This window comes from Eleutherodactylus coqui, chromosome 7 (genome assembly GCF_035609145.1).
Source record: "Eleutherodactylus coqui strain aEleCoq1 chromosome 7, aEleCoq1.hap1, whole genome shotgun sequence".
NCBI lineage: Eukaryota > Metazoa > Chordata > Amphibia > Anura > Eleutherodactylidae > Eleutherodactylus > Eleutherodactylus coqui.
Genome location: NC_089843.1, coordinates 6195909 through 6208491, shown reverse-complemented (window position 1 = coordinate 6208491; position 12583 = coordinate 6195909). Strand labels below are relative to the sequence as shown.

Below are 12583 nucleotides of genomic sequence, written 5' to 3'. Positions count from 1 at the left end.
ACAGATGATTTGCAAACAGTTCAGGTGAGGCCGCTCTCACACCGGCAATAGGGGCACTTCAGGTGAGGCCGCTCTCACACCGGCACTTCAGGTGAGGCCGCTCTCACACCGGCACTTCAGGTGAGGCCGCTCTCACACCGGCACTTCAGGTGAGGCCGCTCTCACACCGGCACTTCAGGTGAGGCCGCTCTCACACCGGCAATAGGGGCACTTCAGGTGAGGCCGCTCTCACACCGGCAATAGGGGCACTTCAGGTGAGGCCGCTCTCACACCGGCAATAGGGGCACTTCAGGTGAGGCCGCTCTCACACCGGCGTCAGGGTCACTTCAGGTGAGGCCGCTCTCACACCGGCGTCAGGGTCACTTCAGGTGAGGCCGCTCTCACACCGGCGTCAGGGTCACTTCAGGTGAGGCCGCTCTCACACCGGCGTCAGGGTCACTTCAGGTGAGGCCGCTCTCACACCGGCGTCAGGGTCACTTCAGGTGAGGCCGCTCTCACACCGGCGTCAGGGTCACTTCAGGTGAGGCCGCTCTCACACCGGCGTCAGGGTCACTTCAGGTGAGGCCGCTCTCACACCGGCGTCAGGGTCACTTCAGGTGAGGCCGCTCTCACACCGGCGTCAGGGTCACTTCAGGTGAGGCCGCTCTCACACCGGCGTCAGGGTCACTTCAGGTGAGGCCGCTCTCACACCGGCGTCAGGGTCACTTCAGGTGAGGCCGCTCTCACACCGGCGTCAGGGTCACTTCAGGTGAGGCCGCTCTCACACCGGCGTCAGGGTCACTTCAGGTGAGGCCGCTCTCACACCGGCGTCAGGGTCACTTCAGGTGAGGCCGCTCTCACACCGGCGTCAGGGTCACTTCAGGTGAGGCCGCTCTCACACCGGCGTCAGGGTCACTTCAGGTGAGGCCGCTCTCACACCGGCGTCAGGGTCACTTCAGGTGACGTCCCTCTCACACCGGCGTCAGGGTCACTTCAGGTGACGTCCCTCTCACACCGGCGTCAGGGTCACTTCAGGTGACGTCCCTCTCACACCGGCGTCAGGGTCACTTCAGGTGACGTCCCTCTCACACCGGCGTCAGGGTCACTTCAGGTGACGTCCCTCTCACACCAGCGTCAGGGTCACTTCAGGTGACGTCCCTCTCACACCAGCGTCAGGGTCACTTCAGGTGAGGAGGCTCTCACAGCGGCATTAGGGTCAGTTCAGGTGAGGCCGCTCTCACAGCGGCATTAGGGTCAGTTCAGGTGAGGCCGCTCTCAAACCGGCGTTATGGTCAGTTCAGTTGAGCGGAGAGGAGGGGGCCGAGGATCGAGCCCTGAGGGACCCCAACAGCGAGGGGGTGCAGAGAGCAGGGGGCCGAGGACCAAGCCCTGGGGAGTGGAGAGGACATAGAGGCAGTGAAGGAGATGCTGAAAGAGCGATCTGAGAGGTAGAAGGAAAACCAGGAGAGAACAGTGTCCTTTAGGCTGATGAAGCACTGCATCCCGCACTGCATTGATTGGCTGAGCAGAGCTCGATGGCCAAGCCCCCTGCAGAGATGTTGCGGGAAGAGGTGTATAGTTGCGTGCCATCAGCATAGAGGTGGTATTGGAGGCTGTATCTGTGGATTGTTTGTCCGATTGGGGCTGTATAGATATAGAGGAGAGGGCGAGGACCGAGCCCTGGGGGACCCCAACAGCAGGGGGAGCGGAGAGAAGGGGGCCGAGGACTGAGCCCTGGGGACCCCAACAGCGAGGGGGGAGGGGGTGTGGAGGGGCCGAGGACTGAGCCCTGGGGGACCGCAACAGCGAGGGGGAGCGGAGAGGAGAGAGCCGAGGACTGAGCCCTGGGGGACCACAACAGCGAGGGGGAGCGGAGAGGAGAGAGCCGAGGACTGAGCCGTGGGGGACCGCAACAGCGAGGGGGAGCGGAGAGGAGAGAGCCGAGGACTGAGATGTGGGGGGACAGCAACAGCGAGGGGGAGCGGAGAGGAGAGAGCCGAGGACTGAGATGTGGGGGGACAGCAACAGCGAGGGGGAGCGGAGAGGAGAGAGCCGAGGACTGAGCCCTGGGGGACCGCAACAGCGAGGGGGAGCGGAGAGGAGAGAGCCGAGGACTGAGCCCTGGGGGACCGCAACAGCGAGGGGGAGCAGAGAGGAGAGAGCCGAGGACTGAGCCCTGGGGGACCGCAACAGCGAGGGGGAGCAGAGAGGAGAGAGCCGAGGACTGAGACCTGGGGGACCCCAACAACGAGGGGGAGCAGAGAGGAGGGGGCCGAGGACCGAGCCCTGGGGGACCCCAACAACGAGGGGGAGCAGAGAGGAGGGGGCCGAGGACCGAGCCCTGGGGGAGGGGAGAGGTGGTAGAGCCAGTGAAGAAGATGCTGAAAGAGCGGTCAGAGAGGTGAACCAGGATTAAACAGTGTCCTTTAGGCCGATGAAGCAAAACCATAGTGAGGAGGAGGTCATGGTCGACAAATGCAGTGGAGAGGTCAAGGAGGATCAGTAGGGAGTAGTCGCACCTTGATTTGGCCATCAACAGGTTGTTTTATACTTTTTCTGAGAGTGGTTTCAGTCGAGTGTAGGGGGTGGAAACCGGACTGGAGCAGGTCGAGGAGAGAGTTGTTAGAGAGAAAGCGTTTGAGGCGGGAGTAGCCCATGCATTCTAGTAGTTTAGAGATGAAGGGGAGGTGGAAGATCGATCAGTAATTCGCAGCATCGGTCGGGACAAGGGTCAGTTTCCTTAGCAGAGGGGATATGGGGGAGTGTTTGTTAGGTGCACTGTTCAGACACAATCTTCTGTGTCTGGCAAACATGGGTGTCGTCCCATTCTGTCTTTTCCCTGAGCTTATATTCACTCTCTTCCAGCACTCCTATGGTAAATAGCTTCTGGTCTCCTGTTCAGCTGATGCACCTTTTCCAGTCACCGTCCTATATAGCTGCCCTCGGCCTTTCAGACCTCGCTGCAGTGTTGATGAGTGTTTATTCCCTTCACTTCATGTCCAGCCGCTGCTTCGGCAGTTACCTTGCATTTTGCTTGTGTTCTTCGTTCGTGTACTCTAGTCTGTTCTTCTCGTCCTCTTCTCTGCTTATCCTTGTCCGCTTCTTCCTCCTTTGTTTCTTTACTCCCCGATGTTGTTCTATCTGTCTTATAGGTGTTCTGGCCCGCCAGGGTAAGTCAGCACCTAGAGAAAGACCGTGGGGTCGTCCTTATTGGGACGAGTGCTCCTCTTATAGGCAGGGGTTTCCCTCTCCTGATTATCCATTCAGGGCAAGATACCTTCCCTAGTTTCCATCCGTACACTGACCTGTTCATCTTGTACCTTACCTCCCACATTGGGGTTGGCTGATGGATTTTATATTGTATTTTCTGTCTGCTGACCAAAATATTAGGTCTGACGCACTATCCAGAGCATTTGACTGTGACACTGAAGAGGCCCCACAATTCATCATTGAACCTGCCAGATTGGTGACCGTAGCTCCTGTTCAGGTTAAGGATATCCCGCCAGGGAGGACGTTCATGTCTGAGGCCAATAGGAGAGGTGTCCTATCCTGGGGTCACTGTTCCAAATTAGCTGGTCATTCTGGGCAATGCAAGACTAGGAAGTTAATTCACCGTCAGTACTGGCGGCCATCCATGATTTTGTTTCCTCCTGTACCTCCTGCACCCAGTATAAACCACAGAAACTAAGACCTACAGGGCTCTCGTGTCCATTACCCATACCTGAGGCTCCATGGCAGCATATTGCCATGAACTTTATTACAGATTTACCTCTATCCAGTGGCTGTACTGTTATGTGGGTAGTAGTGGACCGATTTTCTAAAATGGCCCATTTTGTGCCTCTGCTCAGTTTGCCGTCTGCCAGTCAACTTGCCGAGAAATTCATTGATCACATTTTTCGCCTCAATGGCTTTCCTAAGCATATTGTGTCAGATAGAGGGGTGTAATTTACATCTAAATGTTGGAGATCACTTTGTAAATTGATGGATATATCATTAGACTTCTCTTCGGCGTATCACTCACAGTCTAATAGACAGGTGGAGCGAACCAAACAGATCCTGACCAGATATCTCCGCCATTTTACCAATACACACCAGGATGATTGGGTCAGTCGTCTGTCCTGAGCAGCACTTCAGCGACTCCACGAAGACTTCTCCCTTCTTCATAGTATATGGGCATCAACCCAGAGTTCCCCTGCCACTCTCCACGACTTCCGAAGTTCCAGTCGCACTTTGTTCAGCAGAGAGTTTTGCAAAGATTTGTCAGGAGACCAAGGTTAACCTGGAGAAGTCAATCGCTTTCATGAAGAGGTTTGCTGATTGCAGGCGTTGGTCTTCCCCACAGTTTGTCCCAGGGGATAAAGTGTAGCTTTCCTTCAAACACATAAGGTTGAAAGTTCTATTTTATAAGCTCACCGACAATTTTTGGGTCCGTTTCAAGTTTTGGAGAGAATTAATTCTGTTTGTTACAGGCTGCGACTCCCACCCTCCCTGCGTATCCCTGACTCCTTCCATGTCTCTTTCCTCAAACCACTTGTGCTCAATAGATTATCCAAAAATCCCAGACCAGATGCCTCTCGGGTTAGTTCAGAGAACAGCTTCGAGGTGCAACATATTCTTGATGTTAAGAAGGTCAGGAACAAGACCTTTTACCTAGTGGATTGGAAGGGTTACAGACCGGAGGAGAGGTCATGGGAGCCATCTGAGAACATCAATGCTGCACATGGGATTCAGGAATTTCTGCAGAAAAACGGCAGGAGGAGCTTCTCTGAGCTTATATTCACTCTCTTCCAGCACACCTGGAGTTAATAGCTTCTGGTCTCCTGTTCAGCTGATGCACCTTTTCTAAACACTGACCTACATAGCTGCCCTGGGCCTCTCAGACCTTGCTGCAATGAAGCCGCTGCTTCGGCAGTTACCTTGCATTCTGCTTGTGTTCTTCGTTTGTGTCTTCTGTGGTCTGTTGTTCCCGTTGTCCGCTTCTCTGTTTATCCTTGTACGCTCATTCCTTCTTTGTTTCTGTACTCCCCGTTGTTCTATCTTTGTCCTATAGGTGTTCTGGCCCGCCAGAGTAAGTAAGCGCCTAGAGGAAGACCGCGGGATCATCTTTATCGGGACGAGTGCTCTGCTTATAGGCAGGGGTTTCCCTCTCCTGGTTGTCAGTTCAGGGCAAATATCTTCCCTAGTTTCCATCCGTATATGGGGATATTCATCTTGTATCTTACCTCCCACGCTGGGGTTGGCTGTCAGCCGTGCTGGATCAGATCTTCACCTACCTGGTAGGTTGACACAGTGGTTCCACATCCACAGTCCTTACACCAAGGTTGTCATGGTCTGCGGTGGCTGGCTCGGGTCACAGAAGGTGTCGCTTCATCAAGGATGCATCTGAGGGTGGTGGAGTACTGTTTGGCAGCCAGATTGGGGCAGGAGAGAAGAGGGATAGGGGAGAGGGAGGACTCCATGGTCTCAGTGAAATGATGGGTGTGGACAGTCTGGAGGTTCCTAGAGGTGTGATAGGTGGGAGTCACGGGAGATGCTAGAGTGCCTGAAGGAAGAGAGGAGGTTGTGGTCAGAGAGTGGGAGGGGGAGCTAGTGAAGTGGGAGGCAGAGCAGAGGTGGAAAAAGATTAGGTGAAGAGGGTTGCGGTCTCTATGAGTGGGGGAGTCTGAGAGTTGTTGCAGTGTCCGAGGAGTGGGCCCCAACCTAGGAGACAGCGGGGTAGAGTTTGGGCCCTGTCACGGTGGCTCTATCGTCTCCCACCCGAAGGGTAACCAGTGACATGTCCAAGGAGCCGAGGGCAGGCTATTAAACAGAGGAACCCAAAGAGGGATTACCTTAGTCCTTTGTGTCACGCACGATGCCACTGTTCCATCCTCTACGATGAATCCAGTTGTTGATAATAAGAGTCCACACACAGGGATTTAAAGGGGTTGTCCCGCGCCGAAACGGGTTTTTTTTTTTTTTTCAACCCCCCCCCATTCGGCGCGAGACAACCCCGATGCAGTGACGTACAGAAAGCTTACCGGAGCGCTTACCTTAATCCCCGCGCTCCGGTGACTTCTATACTTACCTGTGAAGATGGCCGCCGGAATCCTCTTCTTCCGTGGACCGCAGCTCTTCTGTGCGGTCCATTGCCGATTCGAGCCTCCTGATTGGCTGGAATCGGCACGTGACGGGGCGGAGCTACACGGAGCCGGCATCCTGCACGAAAGGCTCCATAGAAGAAAGCAGAAGACCCGGACTGCGCAAGCGCGGCTAATTTGGCCATCGGAGGGCGAAAATTAGTCGGCACCATGGAGACGAGGACGCCAGCAACGGAGCAGGTAAGTATAAAACTTTTTATAACTTCTGTATGGCTCATAATTAATGCACAATGTATATTACAAAGTGCATTATTATGGCCATACAGAAGTGTATAGACCCACTTGCTGCCGCGGGACAACCCCTTTAACTTTCTACTATATACTAACTACTGTATATTACTATATACTACTATACTGTGTACTACTATATACTGACTACTGTATATTACTATATACTACTATACTGTGTACTAGTATATACTGGCATAGGCATACAGTCAGGGGTCGCTGGGGTCGTGGCAAACCTGCCCCTGCCCTGAGGGGGCCAGGAGGCCGCCCTCCACCATATACATATGCACATTCACTGCATTACCGACTGGCTGTTCTGTCTGCAGCACCGAAGCGATCACGTAGTAGACAGTGCAGCCATCCTGAGAGGAACTACAGAAGAGCAGGAGGGAGGCAGCCGCAGGAGCCGGGAGGGAGTGATGATGTCATCATGTGCTGCCCCTGCCTCCTGCTGAATGGAGTCTGCCTGTTCTGCTGCTATCAAGGGAGAAGTGGTCTGGATCCCGGGGGGCGTATATCTATATTACTCTCAAGCTCAGCACTATGGAGCAATTCCAGCAACCTCATTGGTTCTGATTCACAATTCCAGCAACCTGATTGGTTGTTTGGGTTGTCTGATTCAACTTGATTGGTTGTTAGTGCCGAGCTTGAGAGTAATATAGATATGTGTGTCCCGGGGTATGTGTGTGTATATATATATATATTAGTGTATCCATCTTATCTCTCTCCCCCCATCTCCCCCCCCATCTCTCTCCCCCCATTTCTCCCCCCTCGAATCTCTCTCTCGCCCCCCTCGAATCTCTCTCTCGCCCCCCTCGAATCTCTCTCTCGAGTTGGGACCCATTAGCTTTTCCTATTTATGACATAATCAATGCCCGTGCCAAATTTCAAGTTTCTATGACATTGGGAAGTGAGAGATTTAGATTATGTACGTAAAATTTCGACATCGGGAAGTTGGAGAACTTTTAGTGAGTGAGTCAGTGAGGGCTTTCGTCATTAAATATATATATATATGATATAATTTCACACTGTAGGCCGCCTGCAGACGGCCGGGTTTGATGCCGCTGAGAGAATTCTCGCAGCGGGATCCGACCTGCGCCCCTGCAGTGAGCAGCGCGGCTCACCTTCTTCCGCGTCTTCTCCTCTCTGTCATGTGCCGGCTGCCCCCCAGCCGACACATGCGCAGAGCGGATCCGGCGCATCGGTAGTGACATTTATGTGTAGGCCTCTAGGCCTTTATGTGAGACCCGCACAGAAATAGAACATGCCGCCATTTGTTTTCTGCATGTGTTTTCACGCAAATCGCGGCCGTCTGCATAGGATTGCGTTTTGCAATGCGGGAAATCGCGCCGTGGAATTTCCGCCCGTGTGCAGCCGGTCTCACGCACAATTAAAAAATGCATCCAAACCGCAGTTATTAATAGTCCTGCAGCTCCTTAATAACGTGCGCGGTCTTTATATACTGCATGCAGGTTTTGTACGTTTTTCTTAATTGTGGTTCAAAAGTACAACAAAAACCTGACCCCCCCCCCCCCCCCCTGGGGCCGCGGTCACATGGGAGCAAAATGCCGCGAAATGACCGCAGGGGAATACTGGGAGATTCCCGCAGCAGAAATGCAGCTTCTCCACCTGTATTCCGCGATGGCCATCACTCCCCACAGAGAGGACAGAGGCCACCTCGGAAACAGCGATACAACTGACATGGCGCGGCTCTGATTTCCACGCGGCATGTCAATTTCAGCGTGGCTCAGCCGCGACGGTCTGGCCGCAGCGTGTGGATGGGGTGCTTGCAGATCTGTCCACTGTGCTGCTTTGTCGCGGGATAAAGATTGCAGGCGGAAATTCCAAGCAGAAAGTCTGCAGGGCGATTCGCCCCATGTGACCCGGCCGAGGCGTTCAGAAAACGCAGCTGCAAATAGTGGCATTTTTCCCAGAATGTCGAGCGGCATTTTCGTACGCAGGTTACAGCGTGTGACAGCGCTTAATGCCCCCATCATTGTGACCGGGGGGGCGGTAGAAAACACGAAAATAGAACAGACAGCTCTGGAAAATCGCAGCGGCAGGAGCACCACGGTGGAGTGACCCCGTTAACATCAATGGCAGCGCTGTACCGCGGTTAGTACGGCGCTCGGGACGCCGCGCTAATAGCGGTAAAGAGCAGTGAGAGCGTCTGAGGGACTACAAACACATATTCACGAAGTAGGACTTTCATGGACTGCAGCTGCTGGTATTACCGCTGGTCGGTCTTTGCTGCGACTTTCTTACGTCAACCGGCAGTGACCATGCGTGTACAGCAGCTGCCAATTCCAGCGACCTAACCCTACAGCTAACCCTAACCCTAAAGCTAACCCTAACCCTAAAGATAACCCTAAAGCTAACCTTAACCCTAATCCCTAACCCTAACCCAATTCCAGCGACCTAACCCTAAACCTAACCCTAAAGCTAACCCTAACCTTAACCCTAACCCTAAACCCTAACGCTAACCTTAACTCTAAAGCTTACCCTAACCCCCAACCCTAACCTTAACCCTAACCCTAAAGATAACCCTAACCCTAAAGATAACCCTAAAGCTAACCTTAACCCTAATCCCTAACCCTAACCCAATTCCAGCGACCTAACCCTAAACCTAACCCTAAAGCTAACCCTAACCTTAACCCTAACCCTAAACCCTAACGCTAACCTTAACTCTAAAGCTTACCCTAACCCCCAACCCTAACCTTAACCCTAACCCTAAAGATAACCCTAAACCCTAACGCTAACCTTAACCCTAAAGCTTACCCTAAACCCTAATGCTAACCCTAACCCCCGCTGGTCTCGTGAAGTTGCCCTCGCACAGATCTCCCAAGGGGGTGTGTCCCCCAACAACCAATCAGGTGGCTGGTATCGGCAGCGCTCCTCAGTCAGTGCTGAATTGGTGTGCATGCGGTCCGGATGGAGCTCGGCCGGGCGCTCTGCGTGGTGACCGGCGCCTCACGGGGCTTCGGGCTTACCGTCTGCCGGGAGCTGGCGGCTCGGGTGGCCCCGGGCTCCTGGCTGCTGCTGGTGGCCCGCTCGGAGGAGAGGCTGCGGCAGGAGGCGGGGAGGCTGATGGAGCGCTGGCCGGGGCTCGGGATCAGCTGGGTGGCGGCGGACCTGAGCACCAAGGAAGGCGTGAGAAGGACGGTGATGGCGGCTGACGGGCTGAAGAGCGAGCGGGAGGCGGCGGACACCGTGCTCATCATCAACAACGCCGGTACGATATACAGGGAGGAACAGGTGGAGGGGCAGGGGGCGTGTCTGATATAGAGGGGACAGGCAGGGGGCGTGTCTGATGTAGAGGGGGAACAGGTGGAGGGGCAGGGGGCGTGTCTGAAATAGAGGGGAGGCGCTGGGGGCGTGTCTGATGTAGACGGGGGGCTGGGGGCGTGTCTGAGAGGGGAGGGGTCGTGTCTGATATAGAGGGCGGGGTGGGGAGGGGGGGGGGGGCAGGTGGAGGGGCTGGGGGAGTGCCTGAGAGGGGAGGGGTCGTGTCTGATATAGAGGGGGAGCAGGGGCGTGTCGGATGTAGAGGGGGCGTGTCTGGTGGAGGTGGGGGCGTGCCTGATATAGAGCGGGCGGGGGCGTGCCTGATGTAGAGGGGGAACAGGTGGAGGGGCAGGGGTGTGTCTGATGTAGAGGGGACGAGGGGGGCTGGGGGTGTGTCTGATGTAGACAGGGGGGCGTGCCTGAGAGGGGAGGGGTTGTGTCTGATATAGAGGGGGAGCAGGGGCGTGTCGGATGTAGAGGGGGCGTGTCTGGTGGAGGTGGGGGCGTGCCTGATATAGAGGGGGCAGGGGGCGTGCCTGATATAGAGGGGGGCAGGGGGCATGTCTGATATAGAGGGGGAACAGGTGGTGGGGCGGGGGTGTGCCGGGGAGGGGAGAGGTCGTGTCTGATATAGAGTGGGAGCAGGGGCATGTCTGGTGGGGGAGGGGGCGTGTCTGATATAAAGAGGGGGACAGGGGGCGTGCTTGATGTAGAGGGGGGGCAGGGGGCATGTCTGATATAGAGGGGGAACAGGTGGTGGGGCAGGGGTGTGCCTGAGAGGGGAGGGGTCGTGTCTGATATAGAGGGGGAGCAGGGGCGTGTCAGATGTAGAGGGGTGGTGGGGGTGTCTGGTGGGGGAGGAGGTGTGTCTGATATAAAGAGAGGGGGCAGGGGCGTTTTTGATAGAGGGGGAGCAGGGGCATGTCGGATGTAGAGGGGGCGTGCCTGATCGGTAGGAGATGTGTCTGATGTAGGGGCAGGGGCGTGTCTGATATAGAGGGGGGGCAGGGGCGTGTTGGATGTAGAGGGGGCCGTGTCTGATCGGGAGGGGGCGTATCTGATGTAGGGGCAGGGGGCGTGTCTGATAGAGGGGGAGCAGGGGGCAGGCGGCGTGTCTGATGTAGGGGGGCAGTGGGCTTGTCTGATATAGAGAGGGGAACAGGTGGTGAGGCAGGGGGCGTGTTTAATGTAGGGGAGAGGGCAGGGGGCGTGTCTGATGTAGGTTGGGAAAGGCAGGAGGCGTGTCTGATATAGAGGGGGATAGGTGGAGGAGCAGGGGGCGTGTCTTATGTGGGCGCAGGTCAGTGGGCCTGTCTGACATAGAGGGGGGACAGGGGGAGGAGCAGGGTGTGAGGAAGGGGCGGGTGGGGGTGTAGATGGCGTGTCTAATATACAGGTGGAAGAGCAGGGGGGGTGTCTAATATAGAGGGGGGACAGGTGGAAGAGCAGGGGGGTGTCTAATATAGAGGGGGACAGGTGGAGGTGCAGAGGGCGTGTCTAATATAAATGGGGAACAGTTGGAGAAGGGGGCATGTCTGATATAGGGGGGGACAGATGGAGGAGCAGGGGGCGTGTCTGATATAGATTGGGGGACAGATGGAGGTGCAGGGGGCGTGTCTGATATAGATTGGGGGACAGATGGAGGTGCAGGGGGCGTGTCTGATATGGAGGAAGGGAACAGGTGGAGGTGCAGGGGCATCTCCGATACAGGGGGGGACAGGTGAAGGTTCAAGGGCCGTGTCTGATATAAAGGGGGGGGGGAGGTTGAGGTGCAGGGGGTGTGTCTGATATAGATGAGGGACAGGTGGAGGAGCAGGAGAAGTTTCTGATACAGAGGGGGGACATGTAATGGGGCAGGGGGCGTGTCCGATAGAGAGGGGGAGACAGGTGGAGATGCAGTGGGCGTGTCTGATGTAGAGGGGGACAGGTAGAGTTGCAGAGGGCGAGTCTAATATAGAGGGGGGGTGCAGGTGATGGAGCAGGGGGCGTGTAGTGGAGGGATAGGAGGTGTGTCTGATGTAGTGAGCAAACAGGTGGAGGTGCAGGGGGTGTGTCTCATGTACTGGGGGGCAGGTGGAGGTGCAGTGGGCGTGTCTGATGTGGGAGGGAAGGGGGCATGACTGATATAGAGGGGGGACAGTTAAAGGAGCAGGGGGCGTGTTTGATTCAGATGTGAGGGACAAGTGGAGGTGCAGGGGGTGTGTCTGATATAGAGGGGGGGCAGGTGAAGGAGCAGGGGGCGTGTCTGATATATAGGGGGGGGCAGATGGGGGTGCAGGGGGCGTGTGGCATTTAGAGCTGGGACAGGGGACATTTGTCATTTGGAGGGGAGGAGGCATGTGTGTTATGATATGGGGGACAGGGTGGAGTTACGGAGGACAGATGTCATATAGCGGGGGAAGACTGTGGACATGGAGTGACAGTGTGATATAGAGGGAGAGACACGTCTAGGTACAGGGGACATGTGTGATATGGAGGCGAGGGTGGGCATGTGTGTTATAGGGTGGGGGTTGGCGGTTCAGAGGACAGGTGTGATATATACCCTGTTATGTGATATGTAGTTGCTTGTCAGAACAAATAACAGGTGGCAGTTACAGGTAACAGGATGGGTGGTGGTACAGGGGATGTGTGTGATTTAGAATGGGGGGCAGGGGGCGCGTGTGATTTAGAATGGGGGGCAGGGGGCGCGTGTGATTTGGAGGGGCAGTGACAGAGGACGCGTGTTGTTTAGAATGTGGGGGGGGGGCAGGGCACGTGTGGGACTTAGAGGGGAGGACAGGTGTGATATGTACCGTTATGTATGATGTGTTCTGACAGCCTGTAATATATATCACAGAACAGGTAATAGGACTGGGGGATGTGTGTGATATGCCATGTTATATATGGTGGGGGGCACTGGTTGGCTGATTAGTATGTGGCTTCTGTGTTGCGCTGTTCTCCATGTTCGGTCA

The 12583-nt window shown here is 55.5% G+C and overlaps 1 protein-coding gene across 3 annotated transcripts in view; it reads left to right on the top strand.

Moving 5' to 3' along the window:
• Positions 1-9241: 9241 nt before the first annotated feature.
• The window catches only part of SPR (sepiapterin reductase), a 32611-nt gene continuing 29269 nt past the window's right edge, over positions 9242-12583 (top strand). For all 3 annotated transcript variants that reach the window (XR_010785793.1, XR_010785794.1, XM_066572845.1), the window contains exon 1: positions 9242-9579. Coding sequence is in view for 1 of the 3 variants with exons in the window: in XM_066572845.1 (XP_066428942.1) it covers positions 9279-9579 (301 nt within the window). In the remaining 2 variants the exon portion in view is untranslated. The remainder of the gene's footprint in view (positions 9580-12583) is intronic.